General features: G+C 34.5%; 2 protein-coding genes across 3 annotated transcripts in view; one reads left to right on the forward strand and one right to left on the reverse strand.

The window, feature by feature from the left end:
- LOC111048801 overlaps positions 1 to 26,370 on the reverse strand; it is a 76,807-nt gene that overhangs the window by 12,229 nt on the left and 38,208 nt on the right. For both annotated transcript variants that reach the window (XM_022334782.2, XM_022334781.2), the window contains exon 6: positions 20,220 to 20,338. In XM_022334782.2, the coding sequence (XP_022190474.1) occupies positions 20,220 to 20,338 (119 nt within the window). The remainder of the gene's footprint in view (positions 1 to 20,219; positions 20,339 to 26,370) is intronic.
- Positions 22,457 to 26,370, forward strand: part of LOC120349567 — a 61,195-nt gene continuing 57,281 nt past the window's right edge. Inside the window, exon 1 of the transcript XR_005570391.1 lies at positions 22,457 to 22,531. The gene's annotated coding sequence lies outside the window, so the exon portion shown is untranslated. The remainder of the gene's footprint in view (positions 22,532 to 26,370) is intronic.

The following is a 26,370-nucleotide window of genomic DNA, read 5'->3' on the forward strand; positions in this document are numbered from 1 at the left end:
CAAAGTCTAACTTCCTTAAAAATATAGATAGAAGATTTCTGATTTCGGATTTGGATTCAGCGACCCCAAATTCTTCAAAGCGTAAGTCCTGTTTTCGAAAATATCTGAAAACAAGGAAGTTATGGCTGTTTTTAATAAAGCTTTCTATTATCATATAATTATACGGTAAAAACGAACAGGTACTGTACTATACAGTACGTAAGTACTGTAGCTATTATAATACAACTTACACTGTATTCGTGTAGGGAATTTGGTAGGATATTTATCTTGATTTCTGAAAATACCCCAAAATAAGAGAGTAAGATAACTTTGAAAAACCAAAGTTTTCCTGCCGATCGAAGAAACATTAAAAATTAGTCTAAGACATATTATGTCTTAGACTAAAAACGTGTAACAAATATCAGATCACTATTCAAGCTATCAAGCTTTTCATAAATTTATTTGTCTCCTCATGGCAGAATGTTTGCGCCCAACGTTTTCACTTAAACATTTCTGTGATTAAATTGTGATAGAGCACATTATCGTATTGATCTTCTAAATCCAGTTACATGTACATCGATTTTTGTAAAATTGATTTTCTACCGTTCTTATGAATTCTAAGAATTCTATGAATTCTAAGAATTCTATGAATTCTTCATACAGGTTCAGCACAACTTCTTAAATAACATTATGTTTGCTTCAACAGAATTCATAAGGACGACAAAACATCAAACAAAAAAAACGCTTTCTGAGTAACTGGTTTTAACAAAGCATGGCTTCATGAAATACAGTATGATAATTTAGAATAGTTGGTACAATGGTTATGCTTTTCGCATTATGGCAGCACTGTGCTTGCTCACTCACTTCTCCAGTTGACACTTGTTGACTTGTCAGTTGTTTACTTGACTTGACTTTGACACCTGTCATTACGCGATGTCTGAGTTTGATGTGGAGCTGTTGATTACTGCAGTTTGCAACCGACCTGCTCTTTGGGATAAAAGTCTTGACATCTACAAGGACCGGAATGAAGTCGCCAAAAGTTGGATGGAAGTTAAAAAGAAATAGTCAATAATTGCTGGTAATTTAAAGTGGTATTCAACGATTTGAACCTGATAAATTGGATTGTTGAATGACAACTGAAATTTAGTGAATTTTACTGTACAACATTCCTTTTCCTCCTATTTCATTGGGTGATGAGTGGAGATGATTTATGATTTCATATTTGGATTCATCTTTTCATAGTTCAATATTTTTTTGGAAAACTAGAACTTTTAAAAATTGAAAATGTTTATGTTTAAACTTCTCAGGTGTTCAAAAACTTCTTGAAACCTTTGCCTGTCCCTTTGTGAGGCAGGAGTATTATTATCTTAGTACGTTTACTATATAATCACATGATAATGGAAAGCTATATTAAAAAAAGCTATAACTCCCTTGTTTTCAGGTATTTTTGGAAATGGGACTTACGCTTAAAAGAATTTGGGGTCACTGAATCCAAATCCGAAATCAGAAATCTTCTATCTATATGTTTAAGGAAGTTAGACTTTGAGAAAAAGTGATGAGTCATACTTTGAGCAAACGTCAGCATAGTTGTTAGATCTGTCGGCTTATTCGTAAGATCCCCATATGAAAGTACAGGAGAGCAAAATATGAAATATGATCTTCAGTAATATGATCTTCCAGGAGCAAGGACTCTTCCGTGTGAAACTGGCCATAAGCTGCGTTTACACTGGAGTTGATAACATGAGCTATTAACAAAAAGTTATCAACTTGACTAAATCAACAAAAATTTCTCTTAACAAAAGTTGATAACTCCTGTTTTTAACAGGAGATTCCTTGTTATTAACAAGATTTATGTTATTAAATGGAAAAGACTAAGAAATTGTCAAAAAAACACAGATTTATTGATACTTAGAAATTTCTTTGTCTTTTTCAATGAATATGAATGATTATCACAATATCAACTTCTCAACTAGGTACACGAAAAGATTCATGTTATCCATCGAGAGTCGGTAAAGATCAAAGGAAATGTGTTATGTTAATAACAAAAGCCTCTTTTATCGCCAGAACTTTTGTTAATAACAGGTCCCTATTTTCCCTGCAACCCCCTCGCGAAACATCCCTACCCAACAACTACAGCTATTCCCTACCAACTACAGCTGCAGACAAAAAACGTGACAAAGTTATTAACATTTTTTGTTGATAGCAAAACTAGCAGCCAAAAGAAAAATTTATTAGCATATGTTAGAAACATTAATTTGTTATCAACTCTTAGCCCAGTCAAATAGTCATTATAATGTGGCCCGACCAAACAAAAATTAAGATAATTGATTTTATTGTTTTAATCGGTCCATTTGGGTATTAGTAAGAGTAATCTATTGTTTCCCACCAAAATTTCTGAAGGCATAACTTTTGGCAACCTGAAAACCAAGAGATTTTGGTACTTTTTTCAGTTTTTTCACGATATCTGCAAAACCAATTGTTCAATCAATATTTTTGCTCTATTATTTTTTGAAGAAAATTAAATTCTCTACAATTTTCATTGCCTAAGTGTTTTTCTCTCTCCAATAGGATGCGAGTTATAGCTCGTTGAAAATTGTTAATTTTTTTCAACTTGACGAAAAATTGCTAAATCAATGTTTTTTCCTTTTCACTTCTTATAAAGTGGTATGTGGTATTTTTTTATCGTAATTAGAGTATTACTAAGTTGTCAATACAATCACTAATGATAGAGTTGGAACAAAAAAGGTATATTTTAGGGTGGTGATTTAATTTATGAGACTCATAATTTGGCGCTAACTTCTTTTGGGTGAATTCAGACCAACTGCTAATTGCTAAAAACGGTCATTGTTGGAAATAAAAAGTGCACGTTATACAGTGTTATAGTGTGAAAATTATAAAGTATTCACTAGAGTAGATTTCATAAAAATAGTCCTATTGAGGATGAAACAGCAGAGTGCCTCCTCAACACCCCCCCCCCCTCCACAACCTTTAAACACCAAACGACGTTAAAAGTTCATCAGGTTCAAATATGAAATATGAATGTACTTTTATTTATAATCAGCTGATTTGGCAACGTTGCATCAACTCTCACAGGACTATATATTCACTCTTAGGTAAATAGTCCCTACTCCAGTAAGAACTATAGAATCTACTCTAGTGGTTACTCCAGTTTTGAGGAAGTCATACCTATTATTGCTGCCTCTGTGGACGTTTCGATGGGCCAGGTTGTTTGTTGTTTATCTCCTGGTGCTCTGGTGCTTTGCCGGCCTCACTGTCATTATCATTTTCAGGGTTGCCAGAGTCCGGGGACAGGTCATCTTCATTCTTAAGGTTTGCCACCACCATATTTTCGCAGTTTACCTCATCGCAATTTTTGCAGATGGGTGAACATTTCAGTCCTGCTTTGATGAATATATATGCCCTACTGCATCCAGTCTTACATTAGCAGGACACAATGTGCTGAAGAGACTCTGGTGCAGGCTGCTGTGACATTAGTGTAGGCTGAAGAACACTGCCATCACCACTCACAGACCACCAACATGTTTTAACTTGCTGTCAAGATTGGATTAGGAGGTAACAGTGGCAGAAGTGATGACGTACAGCATCCTCAGTTGGTTGAAGTCTTGGGAGGCTATGTTCACTCCCAGAAGCAGATTTGACAGAGAGCTGGTTGAGGGTTAAGTCTCACACCACTGTACAGAATCTTTAGGAAAGTTTCTCCTGCATCCATCACCTCCTGTTGGGTTCCATTAGGTTTGTTGAAAATGCTTACTGTGTCCTCCAGTTATGGGTGGGTTTTGAGTGTAGAGCATAACTTGAATTTTCTTCGGCCGAAAAAGGCAGATGTTGTGTCACAATCACTTATGATGTAAATGAAGAGTATGTGGCTGTAGGATTTGGGTGAAATAGCATAAAAATTATTATTGTAGATTTAGCAAGCATTTCATCACCATTTCGTTGAATTATAGAAGTTTATATAACTTTCTGTGTAATTTATAGTAAAATAACTTTTATTCCACTTATTATTGAAATCTAGGATCCAAGCAAAAGTACTATGTTATCTATTTGAATGAATTAATCTAATTTTATCTTTAACCACACACATCATCCCACTTCTGCCATCTTTCTCTGGGAACCCCAAATGACAACTGACTTGGCTCCTTTACAATAAAAAAACTATCTCATTTTTCATGCATTAAGAGCCAGTAAGATTGTCACTGACCTTATGAGCAACATGATAACACCATTACCACGATAAATTAATACCATAGACGAATTGAAAAGAGGAAAAAATGAAAAATGGAAAATGAAACGTGAATTTAGCAATTTCTCTTAAAGTAGAAAAAATTATCAATTTTCGACGAGATATAACTCATTTCCTATTGGAGATGGACGATATACCTGAAAGTGAGTTTATAGTCCTGTGAGAGTTGATGCAACGTTGCCAAATCAGCTGATTATAAATAAAAGTACATTCATATTTCATATTTAAACCTGATGAACTTTTAACATCGTTTGGTGTTTAAAGGTTGTGGTGGGGGGGGGGGTGTTGAGGAGGCACTCTGCTGTTTCATCCTCAATAGGACTATTTTTATGAAATCTACTCTAGTGAATACTTTATAATTTTCACACTATAACACTGTATAACGTGCACTTTTTATTTCCAACAATGACCGTTTTTAGCAATTAGCAGTTGGTCTGAATTCACCCAAAAGAAGTTAGCGCCAAATCATGAGTCTCATAAATTAAATCACCACCCTAAAATATACCTTTTTTGTTCCAACTCTATCATTAGTGATTGTATTGACAACTTAGTAATACTCTAATTACGATAAAAAAATACCACATACCACTTTATAAGAAGTGAAAAGGAAAAAACATTGATTTAGCGATTTTTCGTCAAGTTGAAAAAAAAGTTAACAATTTTCAACGAGCTATAACTCACATCCTATTGGAGAGAGAAAAACACTTAGGCAATGAAAATTGTAGAGAATTTAATTTTCTTCAAAAAATAAATGAGCAAAAATATTGATTGAACAATTGGTTTTGGAGATATCGTGAAAAAACTGAAAAAAGTACCAAAATCTCTTGGTTTTCAGGCTGCCAAAAGTTATGCCTTCAGAAATTTTGGTGGGAAACAATAGATTACTCTTACTAATACCCAAATGGACCGATTAAAACAATAAAATCAATTACCTTAATTATTGTTTGGTCCGATGTACTATTTGATTGGGCTACCTGGTGTAAACGCACTATAATTTGTTCACATTAGATCAGATGAAGATCATTAGGTTAATGATCACACCTGTTTCAATTTTAAATTTTTTAAAGACATTTTTTCCCTTTTATCCCGGCTGTTATATTATGTGAATACCCTCATTAAATGAGATCATATTATATTGGAGTCAATTATATTGATAACATAAATCTTGTTAACTAGAAGTTCTGAGAACAGTAGACCTCGCACTCAGTGAGTTACATTGACCTTTTGTTATGTTTTCTCAGAAATTAATAAATAATTTATCAATTAAAAATGTCTAGAAAAAATCCTAGATAAACATAGAGCTTTCTGTTCTATATCGTACAGTGACGTGTCGTCCGGAATGTGAGTGTGAGCACTGTTATCAGGTCTGAATGCAACTGTCTACAACATTGATGGAAAGATACAATTTTCAAGATGTTCGATGTTTTTGAACGGGTAGTATTATAGTCAACTGTCTACTAACGTTGATGGAAAGATACATTTTCAAGATGTTCGATGTTTTTGAACGGGTAGTATTATAGTCCACTAGACAGCTGATTTATGATGAATAATTCTATAGTCTGATTTTTACTCTAATATTGGCGTATGAAGGAGGTTCCTTTTTCCTTTTAATAGGCCTATTATCCTTGAAATGCAAAATTTCCAAAAAACCTTGTATATACTTCGACGCGCAATTCAAAAAGGAACATACCTGTCAAATTTCATGAAAATCTATTACCGCGTTTCGCCGTTAATACACAACATAAAAACATATAAACATTTAAACATTCAACATTTAAACATTTAAACATTTAAACATTTAAACATTTAAACATTTAAACATTTAAACATTTAAACATTTAACATTTAAACATTTAAACATTTAAACATTTAAACATTTAAACATTTAAACATTTAAACATTTAAACATTTAAACATTCAAACATTTAAACATTAACATTTAAACATTTAAACATTTAAACATTTAAACATTTAAACATTTAAACATTTAAACATTTAAACATTCAAACATTCAAACATTCAAACATTCAAACATTTGAACATTTAAACATTTTAAACACTAAGAGAAATGCCAAACCGACGACTTGAATCTTAGACCTCACTTTGCTCGGTCAACAAGGATTTTTCTGTTTAAACACGAGTTATTAACTTTTTTTAAGATAAATTTTCGACGATTCAGTCAATTTGATAACTTTTTGTGAATAACTCGTGTTATTAACTCTGGTGTGAAGTAAACGCAGCTTTCTACCAGTAACTAATAGAAGGCCTACTGATACCGATATAAATTATATAAAGGCTATTTCAAAATTATTCCCATTGAAATTATTATCTTATTATAAATAGGATTTATATTTTTATTTATTTTTTAGTCCAAATTTTCAGTCCAAATATTTGAAAACATAGACGTTCTAATATAGATTATTAACAAACCAAATTGAATATCAAATGTAATATTACATTTTTTCTCGATTGGAATCGAATCTTCAATTCGAGATCTATAAAACTTTATAGTAAATATCAGAGTAATCGATTACGGACAACTTTTTGACTGAGAATTTATTATCGTAAATGATTGTGTTGCATGTTCCATGGTGTCACCGAGGCTGAGTTGACAGAATTAACAGATAAATGGATTATTTAAATAGAAATGATATATAAAAATTTAAAATAATAGTTTCAAAATAAAGTTTTATTGAGAACAAATATAAGATGTGAATTCTAAACTTGTAATTTATAAATTTTTTGGTGACGTGTCCGTGACATCGACACTGATTTTGAGATGTGGTTTTTGTCCTGACTTGTAGCTTGGCTTCTAGCTCTCTAAAAATATGGCTGGCTATGTGTGTTGTAATTTGGTGCTCTTTGAATATTTTTCTGTTTAAGTGAATTTATTAATGTTTTAAATTGAGTTTTGAACAGTTTATAGTGTTCTATTTTGTCTATAGTTTGTTTATTGTGTATACAAGCCTATAGCCATTGTTTTCAACTATATAAACTGGATAAGTATTTAGCTCGTAGTGACTTTAGATGCTTGAGTGTGTAAGATATTGTTCTTTGTGTATTTGTAAAGTATATTGCCAAAATTCTTCTGAAGATTATAAGTTCATTTGCTCTAAAAAACTGGATTTCTCATTCATAGGCGATAGATCCATTCATAGTTTATCAAGAATCTATTACATTGGAGCCGATAACTATCCTTAGGTTAATAGGTGTGAAATGCTATCCAACCGATTTAGGAGAAATTGGTAGCACGACAAATGGTATGCCCTGGTGTGGGACTCAAACTACAAAATATATCCCTGGTTGTAAAAAATTATTGGTAGGATAGATATCTTGATGAATCATGAATGGGAGATGCTGCTGAGTGGGAAATCGGTTCGAGAAAGTTCAGGTTCTAATGAGTAAATATTTTTTACGCAGTAGCAAAATGGAGAACAATAAAAATAATGAAGTTTTATCCAGTGAAAACATTCAAAACTTAGATGAAGAATCACAAGATTTAGACCTAACCTTAAACAATGACTCAAACGATAGTGTAGCTGTAAGTGAAAACGTTTCAAATGTAACAAGTCATGAAAAAGTAGTAGAAATATCAAATGAAACAAGTATGGTAGGAGCTAAAAATGATATAAATATTATAGCATTTCTAACACAAAGATTTGATAATTTGAAACAAGAGCAAAATGCTAGGTTTGATGAGCAAAATGCTAGGTTTGATGATATGAAGCAAGAATTTGCTAGCATAAGACTAGATCAGGTTAGTACAAAGCGGGAAATAAAAGAGATAAATGACACATTAAGTAAAAACCACAAAGAAATAGGTCATCTACAGCAGAAAACTAATGATCTTGAAACATAAATGTTAGATGTAGAAAAATCAATGCAAAATAAAATCATTCAAGTTTCTGATAGGGTCAATGAGGTTAATGAAAGAGTAAATAAGAATAAGATCATAGTTGAGCAACAAAATATGACACAAAATGCTATCAATGCAGAAAATAATGAAAGTATTAAGCATGTTGAAAAAGAGGTTGTAGAATTAAACGAAAAAGTAAACAAGGAAATCAAGGTATTATCCTCTTTGAAAATAGATTGTCAAGAAAATACAGCTGCTATAACTGAGGTTAGAAAACACATAAATAAAATTAACATGTCAACAAACCCGATGTGTAATCATACTGGTAACAATAGTAATTTCGATAGGTTTGAATTCCAAATGCAAATTGACAAAAAGAATCCAATGCATTTCTTAGTAAACTTGACCGAGTATCTTGAGAGAAATGAAATCACAAACTGGATCAAAATTAAGGGCATTTTGGAAAACAATTTTAATTCAAATTTTGCTCATCGTGATTGGTGGATTTTCATCCGTTTTGATGTAAATAACTTTGAAGAATTTAAAGAGAAATTCATTGCTAGAATGTGGTCAGACGACATTCAGTCATCTGCTAGAAATGATTTGAGATTTGGAAAATATAAGCCAAACTTATCTAAGAATCATGTCAACAAATCAGATTATTCTGATCGAGTCTAATAGATTTCTAGATTTCTCGCGAGATACGGTAAGCTGATTTATGACACAGCTGATCTCCCACACAGGCACACTCATCTTCTGTTATCGACAGACAACGAAATTATCATCTGTTTTTCCAAGGATGAATTATCCTCTCCATGTCCTTCAGGGAGTTTTCCCAGGGATGAGACCTAGTGCTATCGAATTTTTATATTATAAACCTACTATGCTCCAAATTTCGTGAAAATCGTTAGAACCGTTTTCGAGATCCGTTGGTCATAAATAACCATAGATCAATATAAATAAACAAATATAAAAATATTTATATAGAAATTGCTCGCTTAATATAATAGGATAAAGCTATTTTACATCCAATGGGCCATATGAATAAAGTTGAGCATTTGCTTATGCTTCTAAAATATGGAGCATTTGCTTCATTTTCTATGAATAAACGTGAGCAAAACCTTTTGCTCATGCTCATCAAAAAAATAGTTTGAGCATTTGCTCAAAAGTAAAAGCTTATACTCAAAATTGTATGAATAAACTTGAGCATTTGCTCAACTTTTGAAGCAAATGCTTCAAAAAAGGTGAGTCTAGTCTAGAGCAGCTTATCACCTTTTGCTCATAGTAAAATGGCTCAACTAATTCGTATGAGGAAGAGGAAACTATACCAGATACGATCACAACCAATAGTTGAGAACTATAAAACTCTTTTTAGATTCAACCATGATATATATCACCATTATTCCTACAAAAGATAGAACTATATAAAGATAGCCATCACAAAATAGGAAATAGGCATTTAAGAAGATGAGAGTGTAGACGATTATAAGAAGGCTATTGATATTATAAGAATATGCTGAGGATTATTATAGAGATGACATTTTTTCACGCTATTATTTCAAAATTCTAAACTCAACTAACCTAAAACTCTATTCATAATCATAAATAGAAAATGGAGCAGATGACGCAAACACAAGCGGTGTTAGCGGTGCACCCTACTTGCATATTTAGCGCTTCCATAAGCTATAAAAACAAATTAAGGCTACAAAAGCGAATCAGCTGATGAAAAATCTTCAAAATACGTTAGCATTTGCTCCAGAGTTCAGGAGCATAAGGTAAGAGTATAAGGTAAAGCTTATTCATATAAAAATGAGCAAATGCTTCTGCTCATGAGCAAAACCTTATGCTCCATGCTCTTGCTCATGAGCATTTGCTCTGGTTTTATTCATATGGGCCAATGACTACTATGAAATATAAACTAATAATAATAATAATACTGATTGACCTGGCTGGCTCAGGACTAGTGTCAGAGTTTTCAGATCGCAGTTGATCAAATTTAGGGCCTCTGACATGACCTAATGACTGCTTTTATGGGCAGCCGGGACCGATGGCTTACCGTGTCCATCCGAAATACGGGAGTATGAGCCTAGAAAAATGTCTTGCCCGGGCTGGAATTCAAACCTGGACCTATGGATTATAAACTATGAACTAAATTATTATATTTTGAACGATGCTATGATGAAATGTGATTAGAATTACAATGATATAAATTGCATTGTATCTATATAGATAGGCAGAGTTTGAATAAATAACAGCTACCGATTTTGGAAGAGGATATTGAATAATAGTCTTCATAATAGACCTACTCTACCAACACTGACAACAATACCTGATGATTTAAGACATGCTATTCATTATCAATATTTGGGAATAGAATAGTTTTGGGCAAAGCCTGCTATTCTTTCCCAATTATATTTTTATGATTTGTGATTGTATCCACAAATGGATAAATAAATTATTCAGAACCAACCAATATTCTCATATTATGCTAAAATAGATCAGAGTGGCCCAAAAACCTTGTATTTTCGATTAAATCGATATTTTCAGAATTTCTTTTTTAATAGATCAATAATACTATGAAGAATCTATCCTCTAAATCTCAAGGATTTCTCTTTTTACCGAATTTTAAATGTTTTGTCCCAAAAATTCAAATTTTAGGCGCTCATATCTCAAAAAGTAATGATCGGAAAAAAATGTTTTCCTGAGAAAACCTTTTTATTTTGATAGCTTGATGATATACCAACCAAAAAACTTTGAAAAACATCACCAGTATAAATTTTATTTTTAGCCTTTGCACAACCTTAAACCGACTCTAGCCACGGTTAACACTTCTGCCAGTTCACTCATTCATCAAACTTCTTGTAACATATCCAACATTAAAACTGTACCTTAGAACAAGAATCAATAATTCTAAAATTTGAAATTTTGAGACAAGAGCATTTAAAAAATTGAATCAAAATTATCTACACTCTTATTGAAATGCTATTTTTGTCGTAAAATTATCCATTATGCTATAACTAGTTTTGCAATGAAGAGCATAACATTAATTCTAATGGTCTATTGTAAGTGCTGCTTCTTGCTCATTGATGCGGGGGATCAAGGTTTTGCTAAAATATTTTCATACTATACGAGAATGTTATTTTATTTGAATTCTTTTGTGACAATTTTGCAGTATATTTGCATCAATAGGATTCTGTGTTTCTCTTGAATAAATTCTGATTTATGATTATATGGGTTGAAGTTTGAAAAACCTATTTGTTTACATTTTAAGCGAATCAAAGGTTTTGGTAATCCCTATTGTTTGCTATACTATCACTATGACTGTATCTATCAATGTATTGCTATATTATTTCTTATCCAATTTTGTTACAGTTGCTGTTCAAACGTTGTTTGGTGACATTGCAACTGAAGTGAAATATGGATCGTTGGCGTCAAAATGGCTTCAACAAGCCAGAACAAGGGTGTTGAGAAGGTGAGTGAACATTTTTTTATTGTTTAAAATTACAACGTAAATTATTTAGCGGATCATTTCTAACCGTGATTTTTTCATTGATGAGAAAGTATGGAATAATCATAAATTAGTAGTAGTCCCAATACATCTGGAGAAATTGCAAATCAGTTACTTGAATCTAAGAAGAACTCATCGTTTTGTCCACTTCACCGCTTGCTCCCAATACTCTTTTCGAATTTCTTCTACATGTTTGCCTTTTTGCATCCAATGTCCAATCACTGCTACCCAAAGAACTGTGTCCTTCAAACACAGTTTTTCAACAACCTTTGAAATTCAACGATACATATGCACATATACAGTGAGTCATATGTATGGGAACCCTTCAATTATTTGGAGACTGTTGTAGATATAATACTGTAACAGGATAATAAGTTATTGATAGAATACTCAACCTTTAAATGTACAACTGAGTTCCAACCCCTCATAAGGGGTTTACTTGGGGTTGTAACTGGAATATTTAAAATGTAAACACCCATTGTGTGGTTAATCATATTAAAGGTATTTTTAAAACAAGAAAGATGGCATCAATAAGAATGTTTTATGATACTTGTATCCAAAATGGCGGCTGATTGAAGTTTTAGTTTTTAAAGAAATGAGGGGTTGTAACTCAAATATTTAAAATGTAAACACCCATTGTGTGGTACATAATTTTAAAGGCCTTTTTAAAACAAGTATGATGACATCAATAAAAATGTTCTATGATGCTTTTATCAAAAATGGCGGCTGATTGAAGTTTTAGTTTTTATAGAAATGATTGATAAAAGTAATAAAACTTAAACAACACTTTTTTTAATGAATAACAGAACACATTGAAAAACTGATTATTTATTTAGTAACATGTTTGGTACTTTTTACATTTCATTTCAAAAGATGCTCGAAATGCTCCCCTTCTTTTGTTTGACAGTGTGCCGAACTGTCATAAATGTAAATGAGATGTCCTTATGAAGGCCTAAGTCAACCCCTTATGAGGGGTTGAAATATTCATTTATGTATGTCAAAAGGTAGAGTATTCGACCAATAACGTATCCTGAAAGTTACAGTATGTATATAACAGTCTCCAACTTATAAAAGTTTTTTGCATGATATTTTTCAAATGGCATGGATATCACTCCAAGAACCATATGGTTCCTTGCCCATAAGCTCTTTCGAGGACACCTAGACAAAGCTAGAAGACAAAAATGGCTATATCTCAGTAATATATTATAGGATTTTACAAAATCAGGCATAATTCTCTTGAGAATTCGAAGCTCTGAATTTTACTCATGATACACATCTCCATTGAACAATGATTCAGACAGTAAACTTGAATTTAAAACTTTAATGTAAACATAATAACATACTAAATTTTTAAGGAAAATGTTCATCCACTAAATAAATATGATGATTATTCTTAAAAAATTAAATGCCGGATTACATGGAAACTATGGAGGATTCAGAATTTACTTTGAAGAATAGAATACCGTGGTTGTGGTAGTACTGATGTATGTGTTTTTGGGACACTCTGTATGAGTTGATAAGCTACATAATCAGTATTCTGAGAATTGATTACCGAGAAATTTTATATTTTACTCATAATAACCTATTAAGTTATCCCACTAAACTGTACATTTCATATTTTACAGGTGTAATATTACATTTTTCTTCTCACATTTGAATCGAATCTTCAATTCGAGATCTATGGAACTTTATAGTAAATGTCAGAGTTATCAATAGATGGACAAATTTTTTGACGGAGAATTTATTATCGTAAATGTTTGTTGCATTGTTCCATGGTGTCACCGAGGCAGGGTTAACATATTACTAGTTAAATGGTTTATTTAAATCGAGATATATATAAAAATTTAAAATAACATTTTCAAAATAAAGTTTTATTGAGAACAGATGTAGAATGTGAATTCTAAACTTGTAAATTATGATTTTGAGGTGACGTGTCTGTAATGTTGGAGGCGTTGTCTTCGTGACTTGCAACTTATGTCTTTTTCCTGTTCTGGTTTTCTTCTGAAAACATGGCTGGCTGTTGTGTGTGTAATTTTGTGCTCTGAATTATTGTCTGTTTAAGTGAATTTATTAATGTTTTAAATTGAGTTTTATATAAATTTTTGTGCATAATTAGCTATTAGTGTAATAAAGCCAATAGCCACTGTGTTTCAACTGTAAACTAGATGAGTATTTTAGTTTGTAGTTACTTGAAATAATTAGCCTTAAGATATTTTCTCTTTCTGTATTTTGTGTAATTTCATCTGAAGATTATAAGTTAATTTGCTCTGAAAACTGGATTTCTCATTCATATGCAATAGATCCATTCACAGTTTATCAAGTATCTATTTCATTGGAGCCGACAACTATCCTAGGTTGATAGGTGTTAAATGCTATTCCAACCGTTTAAGGAAAAATTGGTAGCACGGCAAATGGTACCCCTGGTGTGGGACTCAAACTACAAAATATATCCCTGGTTATAAAAAAAAAATTATTGGTAGGATAGATATCTTGATGAATTGTGAATGGGAGATACTGCTGAGTGGGAAATCGGTTCAAGAGAGATCAAGTCCTAATGAATATATTATCTGTGCAGACTAGCAAAATGGCATACAATATGAAAAACATTAAAAATGATGATGAGTTAATAGCTGCCTTAACACAACTGTTTGATAATTTTAAACAAGAGCAAAATGCTAGGTTTGATGAGCAAAATGCTAAGTTTAATGCTAGGTTTGATGATATGAAGCAAGAATTTGCTGAAACATTGAAAGATAGTCATGAAGATGAAAACAAATTGAAGCAGGATGATAGTAGTGTTAAGTTACAAGATCAACTCATTCAAGTTTCTGACAATGTAGGCCTAGTTAATTTTGTTGAAAAAGTCAACCCTAATGAGATAGTAGAATTGAATAAAGAAGTAGGTAGGGAGTTGTCTTCACTGAAAGTCAACTATCACGAAAGTAATATTGCTACATTGAAGGTTAGGAAAACTATGAACAAAGTGAATGTTTACATGAGACAGGTTTCTGTAGAGGTTAGGAACAATGTAAACAAAATGAATGTTGCTTTGAGTCAAGTTGATGAGTTCAACTTTCAACTGAGAATTGAAAAGGTGTATGCTATGCATTCTCAAGTGAACATGACTAACTTTTGTGAGCAAAATGGCTTTGTTGAAACAAATGAACCCATGAATAAAATCATGCTCTTGAAGAAAACAAAACGCAAAGTCTCCATCGATGTATTAGTATTCAAAGGTTGTTTTAAGTTGCTTATTTACAAGATGATGACAGTGAATCACATGATGAAAGGGTATTCCCCAGTACACAATGATTAGGAATCCTGTGTTATGCCGGGATTCAGAATAGCATAATCGCTACACAGTGTATGGTAAGAGTCCATAATTGTGTCTTTTTTCTTTCCTGTAGCCTATTTTCTTGGCCCTTAATCTTTTCAATTTTCGATTCTTTCCTGTCTTTGTGTAATATTCAGTAAATTTCTTCTATGATGCATATCTTAACCAATCTTGTCCATAGTCATTTAAATTTGTATTCTTCTGAAATAATATTAGAAGTTGAAATAGTAGCTTATTTTCCTAATCTTTAATTGTTGATAAAACTTAACTTTTCCAAAATCTATCCATTGTAGTGTAAATAATTGTTTGCTTGCGGTATATTTTTTCATCATGTATTACATATTTTAATCATGTCTATTTTTTTCAGGTATCATATTAGGTAATTAGGTTTTTCAGAGCAATTATGTCCCATGTTCTCATCTTTCATTGCATATTGTGCCATAAGCCATATGTAATTAGGTTATAGTTTTCTTCTGGGCTTTTAACCCATTTTGCATTTTATTTTTTCTTTGCTGTCCAATACTTTGGATTTTTGGTAGACAAGTAGGTGTGATTTTTTTTAGAGGTGTGGGCGTGAACCACATACGGCTGGACTCGATTATCTGACCTACTTGTTTGGGATATAAAAACCTTATGACTGCAACAACAAATGTTTGTAAAACCTTTTGCATACTTTTGTTTTTGTGGTCCGATACTAGAGTCTGCTATCACTTTGCCTTACAGACATCTAGGAACTCTCCACCCAGTCACAATAGTCAACATTTTTTTCCTTCACCAGTTGTTTTTGTGGGAGTGATAGCTCACAATTATAACAAACTAGAGTCATACTTGGAATTTACAAAATTCCATAGTAGTATATTTTATTAAATATACTTCCTCATGAAAGTTCAGTACTGACATGTAGGATAGGCTCTAATTAATCTTTCTCTTCTTTGTATTGTTTTAGGGAATTTATTTACCCAGTTTTCTATTTCTCTTTTTTGTATTTTTTAGGGAACTTATTTACCCAGTATTTCATCTTGATCATCTTTGTATTATAATCTTGAAATGTTTATACTTATTATACAGTCTTTAAATTTTAAATTATTTTAAAAAATAATTGGTTTAATTTAAAACGATGTGTTATATTATCAATTGAAATGAGTTAAAGGTTAAAATTTTTCTAAAGTTTTTTGTGATTGATATTTTTTTTCAAATTTTAAAACTGTTTGTTCTATAAATTTTGATATGATTGATTATCGTTTGAAATGGATGCTGGAGTGTATGTAGAATTTTTAGTGGGGCTTGTTGATTAGAATTTTGCTGGTATGTGATTGTTTTTTGAGATGGAAACCCATTATTGCCTAAAGAAGGAATAACAGAGGTTATGACTTAGAGAGGCAGTAATGAGATAATATTTTTTGTGTTGATTACTTATGTTGATTGCCATAGATGCAAAAATAATGATTAATAATGTTGATTGCCATAGATGCAAAATGATGATTACTTATGAATATTGTTTGCCTTTGAAGCAAAATATTATTGATGTTTTGAATGGTTTCTTGTTTAATGATTGATAGTAAAGTTTTGTCATGAAATGTAGTTTGTGTTTAGAACATTGAAGAGTCGAAATAAACTATAGTATCCAACAAACGATGATTAATAATATTAAATAATTTGCTTTTTATACAATTTTTGAACAAAATTAAAACTAAATAATTTTGAAACCCTGAATGATAAATCATAAATGTGAAATGAACATGCTATAAATGAAATGTTATATTAAATGATAATGAAATGCAGATATATTATGAAATGATTGTGAATAGAAGACCAATTGTCTGAAATTATTGAAATATATATTGAAATTATTTTTTTTGTTGTGATAATCTGATGTTTGTTTTTTACAATTTTGATAATGATACAGGGTGTTATGAAATTCTATTTCTATTTTGAAGAATGATTTTTTTTTTTTAAATTTATCATTGATATGTCCATATTTCACAATTTATGTATTGCTGACTGTATAATAAGATGTTAACAAATTTCAATTTCATATATATTTAAAATTAATTTTATGTGTATTAGATTGTATTGATAGCCTAATCAAAGTTTTTCTTCTTAGTTTATAAGCATTTTAAGATAACAGGTACAGCACAGACATTAACATTGAAATAGTTATCATGTGAATCTCGAAATCAGTAACAAGTGAACGCCATGAAGAGTGTTAAGAACATTTGGGTGATTTTCAAACTAGTGTGACATAACTACGCCAATATCTATGCCTAAATCTACGCTGCGGCCTACACCAATAACTACGCTAATGTCAACACCAATATCAACACCAATAACTACGCCAAAATCTACGCCGATGCCTGTGCTGATGTCAACGCCAATATCTACGCCGATGCCTGCGCCAAAGCCAATATCTGCGCCAATGCTGATGCCAAAATCTGTGCCAATGCTGATGCCAACAACAAAAATCAATGCCAATGCCTGCGCCAATGCCAATAGCTATGCCAACGCCAATATCTACGCCGATGCCTGCGCCGAAGCCAATATCTGCGCCAATGCTGATGCCAAAATCTGCGCCAATGCTGATGCCAACAACAAAAATCAATGCCAATGCCTGCGCCAATGCCAATAGCTATGCCAATGCCAAAATCTGCGCCAATGCCAACAACAAAAATCAATGCCAATAGCTACGCCAATGCCTGCGCCAATGCTGATGCCAACACCAAAATCAACGCCGATGCCTGTGCTGATGTCAATAGCTACGCCAACGCCAATGCCAATATCAACGCCGATGCTAAAGCCGACACCAAAGCATACGCCAATAGCAATGCCAATGCTTATTGCTGACTCTGTATCTCAAACTTCAACACTACTGCATTACCTGGAGGTAATTGCCATCCATATTCACATTCACAACTTTGAATTCAGAAGAACAGTCACAGTATCATGAAAGAATTGATTCAAAAATCCTCTCCTAAATTATTCCTGTATGCAGAACTCTAAACCTTGAAAGCTGAAAATATCAAAAAACCAAACCTTACCTAAATTAATCCTCACCTAAATTAATCCTGTATGCAGCGTCTATCTCTTTTCCAAAAAACGAATTACATTGTCATTTCAAGCCTGAAATGTACATTGTATAATTACAAATATGATACAAAATTGATGTGACTCTGTATTGAATTTGGAATGCAGCCGTCTACTACAAACATGAAGCAATGCTAACTGAGATGTCACCTGTATCGAGTTTGGAATGCAGCCGTCTACTACAAACATGAAGCAATGCTAACTGAGATGTCACCTGTATCGAGTTTGATATGCATCAGTCTACTACAAGTATCAGCCCAACACTACGTGCATCCAGATCAGTCCAACACTAACGTCATCACACTGGAGTCACACTTAACTGAAAATCATACTGAGTGCCTTAACGGACTGTTTTCCAAAATGTGCATCAATAAAATCAACCGCGTCAATAGTGAAAGAAATGAACATTTTTTGATTTATTGAAATTTTATGTGAAAATTAAATGTAACAATTCATCAATTCATTTAAAAAAAAAAAAAAAAAAATAATAATAATAATAAATTTTTCATTCAACATACTAAATTTTTTTTTATGCAATAAAAATTAAATTTTTCTATCTATTAAATTTATGTACAATTTCAAAAAACTATTCTTTACATATTAAACTTTCTGTTGAGATATTTTTCTTTAAATTATAAAGCTAAATCAAAAGTAATATTGATATTCTATATTTTGAAATATTGTTTGGAAACATATAACAAACGCTATTGATGAATTTTTATAATAATTTTCAATATTTTTGGATGACATGTATTGTTTTTTTTCTAGAAAAAATTGTTACTGTTCTCAAATTTAAATTTCAACAATTTTCATTAGGGTCAATGTAAATTTTTTCTTTGAATTTTCAAACAGTAAAATTTTTTTATGTCAAGAGGGGGGTATTTGTAATATTACATTTTTCTTCTCACATTTGAATCGAATCTTCAATTCGAGATCTATGGAACTTTATAGTAAATGTCAGAGTTATCAATAGACGGACAAATTTTTTGACGGAGAATTTATTATCGTAAATGTTTGTTGCATTGTTCCATGGTGTCACCGAGGCAGGGTTAACATATTACTAGTTAAATTTTTTGCTCATAATGATATATGGTACTCTGAAGTTAAGTTTTAAAGAAAATAAACTATATTAGAAGTAATAATTTATTATTGATGTGTTACTCAGATGTATACTCAGCTGTAAATGAACTGTATTCCATTTGAGGTGTTGCAAGCATAGAGGGCTGTTTGAACTATAGCAGATTCAATTTAATTCATCGAATAGCGAGTGACTCATGCACTGCTCCCTCTGAGGACAGTCTGCAAGCTGTTATTAGTTAGCAGTGGTCGATCTCAACTCAGTCAATACAGCTACAGAGACAGTTCATTGACTGCCCTGACAGGAGAGAATAAATAATTAATTTGCCATTCACAGGAGAATTTTAAGGAATATTTCAATTTGAATATATGGATTTCATCTATATATAGAATGTATGGATGTACACTGAGTATAGAAATAGAGTATTAAGGCAATAGTAAGATTGGAGCATCAGTTTGGAAGAATAATTGAATCATGAATAATAAGAATTACAGATTTATTTAAAATTCTGGATGAATTTGAATTATGATTAAGCATTGATATTAGATTGCACTGGCCTTGAATCAGATTCATGATTCGAAGCTGAAACAAGCTTACTTCAAGAAGGCAGTATGCCTTGAATCAGGATTGATTCACTCTGAACATCCAGCTTGAATCAGACTCTAATTGAGCTAGAATCATAATAGAATCGAGCTTGCATTTCGTGAAAGGTGTGCCAGGTGGCCTTGAATGGGGGGATTGCATCCAGCACGCGTTTCAAGCCTGAGTCAAGACTGCATCTCAATCCTGATTCAACTGTGCATCTCAGGCCTGAATCGAGCTCGCACGCGACCTTGATTTTAGCTCGCAGCACCAGCCTGATTGAAGCCTGCATTTCGAGCTCGAAACTAGCTTGAACAATGTATAAATGGACTCTTGAAATTAACTCATTTCGAGCTAAACACATGTGAATGAAATCTTGAATCAAGCCCTCACGTTTGACAAAACGAGCTTGTTTTGAAGTCGATTCAAGTAGATTTTGCTGATTGGGGATAGATCGAATAGCCTACTACATAATGATATCATGTGTACCGTATATTATGATTCCTTGATAATTATTGTATGTTTGAGAGGTTTTACCTGATGAGAGGCTGTTTGGTCCCTCGCCGCGGTGGTGGATGGCCACGTCATCATCACGTCGCTCAGCCGTCATCAGGCTCCCAGGTCCACTCTGCATCATCTTGTACAGCATGCAAAGCCTGCAACAATCCCAAAGTCCACCATTTCTTGAAGAGTACTGGTAAGTTAGGAGAGAGAGAGAGAGAGAAGTAATAGCTCACTTAACCTTATCATGAGATCCACATTATACTTTCAGCATTGATTGAAAATGGATCAATCATGCTATTTATGTGAAATGCTGACTGTAGACAACATAAAGTGGATGTGATCATACTATTAAACAATATTACAACATCATTAGAAGTTGTAGAAGTCAAAACTAAATATTTTCTTAGATTCACACTATTTTTTGGTGTATTTACAACCTTAACATATATAACATAGACTATGTAAACGGTCTAAGTACTAGTGACCCCCTGGCTGAAGAACTTGTTCCAAATAATGCTTCTGATATTCCGTCAACTGTTCTATTGAAAGCAGTACTACTTACTTTACTTTATCTGGCTCTACAGTCCTGGGTGGACCTTGACCTCCTCTACATGACGCCTCCATACATCCTGCTCTTGTGCTCCCTGCCGCCAGTTTGCCACACCTAGCATACGGAGATCTTCTACCACATCGCTGATCCATCTTCTTCTTGGCCTTCCTCTTTTTTGGGTGCCCATCATCCTTTCATCAAGCAGCTTTTGTGGTACTCTTTCATCACTCATTCTTACCACGTGACCCAGCCATTCTATTCCTTTTGCTTTGATACACCTTATAATATTTCTTTCGCCAATTGCTTCATCAATCTCATTGTTAAATCTGGCTCTCCAGTTTCCTTCAACGCAGACCGGTCCCCATATCCTCCTGTACATCTTACTCTCAAAAGACCTCAACGCTATTTCATATTTTATTGAAAGCAGTGGAATGTCAAAAAAGACTCGACCCTCCAGTTAGAAGTAGGTAACTTGCTACACTCGTTCAGTAAATGCACTTCAAAACAAAATAAAACCACACACGACAGCAAAATTTAATTCATTTTGCAAACTTGAAGCCTTCCAGATCCAGTTCATCAGTAAATATTTTACTCACTACAATGAATCGGTTTATTGAACAGATGCTGATGTCGCTCTGATGGCTCAGGCTACTTGTTTTACAGATGGTAAACCATAAGGTGCAATTCCTTAGTGAAAACTCTAGCCGCGTGGCTGGAGCCGTCGCAACCTGTTAACATAGGTAACCAACAAGATTTGAAGAAGGGTCTGAATAATTGGTACAGTGGATTCAAGTTTTGATTCAAGTTTTGGTTCTTGTAAACCTGACTTCAAGTTTGCAATATATTATTTTTTGCAATATATTCATTTCACACAAACGTGTCAAGGAAACTCGAGTTCATAAGGACACTTGACTAAAGTGAACTCTCCTGTAGCGACGACTTGAGCCGCGCGGTTGGAGTCGTCGTAGGTCGTAGCTGGAGCACAAAACCCATATATTTATCACATTCGATGATTCATTAGATATGAATGTAATTCATATTGCGGTTGGAGTTGTCGCTAATGTGGCGTTGAGTCAAGTACCTTCTTCAGGTTTTGTCAATTCAAGTACATGTTTGACTCAATTTGAATCTTGAAGGTACAATCCAACCTACTGTGAGAGTGTGGAAGACAATTTAGATTTAAGTTAGTTATAAGATTAGAGGTACTCTTTATTGTAGAGAAGAACAATAGCCGGCTGTACTTTGAACGACATCGGCCGATGTAGGCAGCAGAACTGCTGCCTCAGCGGTCAGTGTCGTCTTCCTGGTTACAATCCACAACATTTCCACCACGGTATTTAGATGAAAATGGTAGGGGTCACAAAATGTGTGCGCAGTAGCCAGCCAGCTAGATTGCGTCGTCGCCACCAACTGAGGTTTTCAACACCTTTTGGCAATTTATAAAACTTTTTTGTTGAAAACAAATGATTGGTTATAAAATGATGTCAGCTCCACCAGAAATTCAGAACAAACATGCTCGTGACATCCACCGTCTTCTTCTATATACCGTGATTTCCACTGTGTAATTGTCACTCGGAAAGAAAATTAATGTTCTTATTCATTTTCTTTTCGACTGATAATTCTCTGATGAATCGTTTGAGAGCGCCAGCTTACGGAACAGGTTGCCAAGAGTTTTCCACAACCTGTGGAAAATTTCGGTGAGCTCTTGGTCAGTTAGTGGGCAGCTTTCGACAGTAAAGGACGGGTTCCTTAGTGAAAATAGGTGTCGTGACCGTGTTATTGGGAATGGTGTGCGGTGAGTGACAAAAATTCAAAACAATTTTCTTACTTTTGACTTCCGTGGAACATTATTAGAAATTTGAGCAACCTATTTTTTATGTCAATTTTTTTAAATTCTATTCTGTTTTCTGTAACCTGTGACACCCAAAGTTACAGCTGGCAGGTACTTCTCTTGTGTGAATTGATTAGGTTCCTTTGTCAAAAGAATGTATTAATTTACATATGAAAAACAAATCTGAGGATAAATTATAGTTTAATAAGAAGATAATTTAGGATAAATCAAGAAGACATGTGCCGAAATGATTTGTAGGATATAATTGATTTGGTCAAGCGGTCGCATTAGTTTTGCTCTGAGTTGTAAGAGATAAATTATTTATTTCATAAGATTAAGTCCTGTTTTTTTTCTGAAAAGTTTGGTTGTTAAAGTTTTATCGAAATGCTAGTATACGTTACAAAATTTTAGATCAATGTGATATGTCATAATCACCGCGATATTTAAAGATTATAAATGTATTTTAACTGAATAAAGTTTTAGCTTAACCTTTCCTTTTGTTTGCTTGTGTAAATGGTTGATTTGTTAGAGTTGGAAAATTGAATCTGACCCCGGAAGCGAATTTATTGCGGAAACAGTGATTCAGTTATACAGTGCAGAAACAATACAGCTATTCCTTTTTTTTAAATGTATTAAATTAAAATGTATCCAGAAAAAGGTCTTTGTAATTCATAGAAAAGTGTACAGTAGATTAATAGAGTCGACTCTGGCCCTTAGTGGTTCCCATCATATTTTGTATTCACTATCCTTTACCAATTCAAATCTGAACTAACCTAAAATCTTTTTTTTTTGTAACTTTGTCAATACTTTAGAGTAGTTTGATTTTGCGGGTCCTGGAGCAGACCTAGTCAGTAGCATAATATTGCCCATTCTGCCCCCCCTAAAAAGGGAAAAGGTTTCCTTGCATTTTTGGCAATTCTTTGATCTTATACCAAACCAACATGAAAACAATATAATTTTTTTCTGTTCCATTCTTTTGTTGGAAAGTTTGAATTTCAAATTTGGTTGGAAAATTTAATTTTTTTTTCTTAAAATAAAATGTTTGTTTTATTTACATTTAAGTGTCAACTCTAATCCTAGGATAAGACTGTGAAGTGATTCATTACATTGTAGTTTAAGTGACAGGAATCAAATTTAAGGAAGTATTTCCCCAGAGGAAGGGCGTAGATTATAACATCTGACTTGAACATCTGTGTTTCTCTGCCTACCACCCCACCTGTATTCGGTTACATAATTTGGTGTCAGGTGTGGGGTGGCTGCAACAATGGCCACTGAAGAGGAACGAACCATGGAAGAGCTCCACAAGAGGGTGGCCCAGTTGATGACAGAGAGAAACGCCCTAGCACAACAACAGAAACAAGCTGCCATAGAATTAGCTGCTCTCAGAGAACAACAGGCTCAGAGTACAAGTCAATCAACCAGCCAACCAAGGGTGAAGAAGGATCTGGGGCTGCAATCTCTGATCAAAACATTCACTGGAGATGGCACTGGCCTATCAGTTGAGGAGTTTCTGAAAAACATCGACCTTGTGGCAGAAACCGGCAACTGGGATGAGGCTGCCCAAAAAATCATCTGCTGACTGAAGGTCACCGGCCCAGCAGCAGCCTGTTTGGACTCATACCCTGAACTCTTTGAGACTGCAGCTAGATTCAGAGACTTCGAGAAGGTGTTGCCTCAGTGGTTTGGCCAGTCCCAAGACCCACAACACTACATGCTGGAGCTCATGGGGACCACTCAACAGCCTGGGGAAACAGCACATGCATTTGCAGACTGATGCCGGACACTGGGACAAAAGGCACAATCAATGGCTGCCAGTCATGAACAAATGGAGTGGTCCTGCTCACAGATGGATCAGACTGTACTCACCTCATTTGTCTGGGGCCTCCATGCCCAGGTGGCCACCATGCTGAAGCTTTACCCGCCCTCAGATTTGGAGGATGCTGTTAAAATTGCAGAGAGGATGGAGAACATCAGTGGATCTAGCAACCCCCTATACAAGTTCTTTCAAGTCAATCATGATGGATTAGGGGCAGATTCATACGAGATGACAGTGGGGCAGGTCGGAGCAGCCCAGCAGTTTAGGAAAGCCTGGTCACTGTGAATGCCGAAGTTCCAACAATGGCCAATTCAGAAGTCAAGATGCAAGGCAGTGAGGTGGTCAACAGCAGCTCAGTGGAGATGGCCAACGCTCAGGACGATTCTGCTTTGTGTGTGGAGATCAGAACCACCTAGCCTTCAACTGCTCCCAGCAGAGATTGGCACCATCCAATCAAGTCAATATGGGAAGTCAACCAGCCAAAACACATCAACAGAAGGAGTCATCCCCAAATGGGAGAGGCTTGACCAGTGGTCCAACATCAAGCCAGTAAGAGAGGGACCACAAGAGATTTGGATACCTAGTGTGAACCAGAGTGGTGGAAATCCAACAATTCAGTTCCAATTTGGCAATGGCATCACTAAGTTTCTGCTTGTGGATTCTGGGGCTGAAATTTCCATTCTCCGGGAACCTATTCCACATGTACCCCTTCAGCCAGCCCGGATGGTAGCAAAAGAGTAACAGGAGCTCTACTTGGTGTAAAAGGTGCTCAGACTCTAGATGTTGAAATTGCACATGTGTAAGTGAGGCATACCTACATTATCGCAACAATTGACACTTGGAGGGATGGACTCATAGGCTGGGACCTTTATCAGAAGTTAGGACTAGTCCTGGATGGTCAAAATGGAACTGTTACCTATGGAGGGGTGGTCATTCCACTTCTGAAATCAGCCAACCTGAAAAACCAACAAATGTTGACTATCTGGACAGAACCAGGGGATGAGGACAAGCATGACCAAACCCCTGATGTGGTGACATTAGAGAATAGGGTTATCCCACCCTATTGTGAGGCGGTGTTGAAGGCCTCTGTTGAGGGTAGACATGGGTCAGTAGTTATGGTGGAACCAACTAGCCAACCACAAGCTGGACTGCAAGTAGCACGAAGCCTGAAAATCATCAATGGAGGAATGATACCAGTGGAAGTAGTAAATCTCACAGCAGCTCCTGTGATAGTGAACAGATGTCAGCTTCTGGGAATGGCCTGTTTAGTAGATAATAAGAAAGATGTAGAGCAAGAAGTGGTGCAGGTAGGTCTTGTAGAAGTCCCTATCACTCCAGCAGAGAGGAAAAAGGAGATAACCAACCATTTGAGCCACCTTTCCTCTAAGGATTCCTTGAGGATCCAAGAGGTTTTGATGAAGTACCTGAAACTGTTTGAGGAACCAGATAAGGAGGGGTGCAACATCAAAGTGGAGCATCACATGCCCATGTCTGACTCCATACCCATTGCAAAGTGCCCCTACCGGGGGTCATTCCATCTGCGTCCAGTAGTAGAGGAACATCTAGCAGACATGCTCAACAAGGGGATAATCACTCCTTCCACCAGCCCATGGTCTGCACCAGTAGTACATGGATGGAACTCCAAAATGGTGATTCTGCACTGACTTTTGAGCTCTGAATGAAATTACCAAAGCAGATGCTTATTCATTGCCTTCGATCCACAAAACTCTGGAATACCTTGGAAGGAGCCACTACTTCTCTACTATTGATCTTCATAGCAGCTATCACCAAATTCCCATTGCTAAAGAGGATAGGGAGATAGAGGTCAGGCCTTTGGACTGACGGGTGCACCTGCCACTTTCCAGAGGATGATGGATCAGCTGTGAGCCCGCATAAAGGGAACAGAGTGTCTGGTATACTTAGATGACATGGTCATCTTCAGTGCAAATATTGAAGAGCATGCCCTTCATTTGGACCATGTCTTTCA

Source organism: Nilaparvata lugens, chromosome 2, assembly GCF_014356525.2.
Source record: "Nilaparvata lugens isolate BPH chromosome 2, ASM1435652v1, whole genome shotgun sequence".
Lineage (NCBI taxonomy): Eukaryota > Metazoa > Arthropoda > Insecta > Hemiptera > Delphacidae > Nilaparvata > Nilaparvata lugens.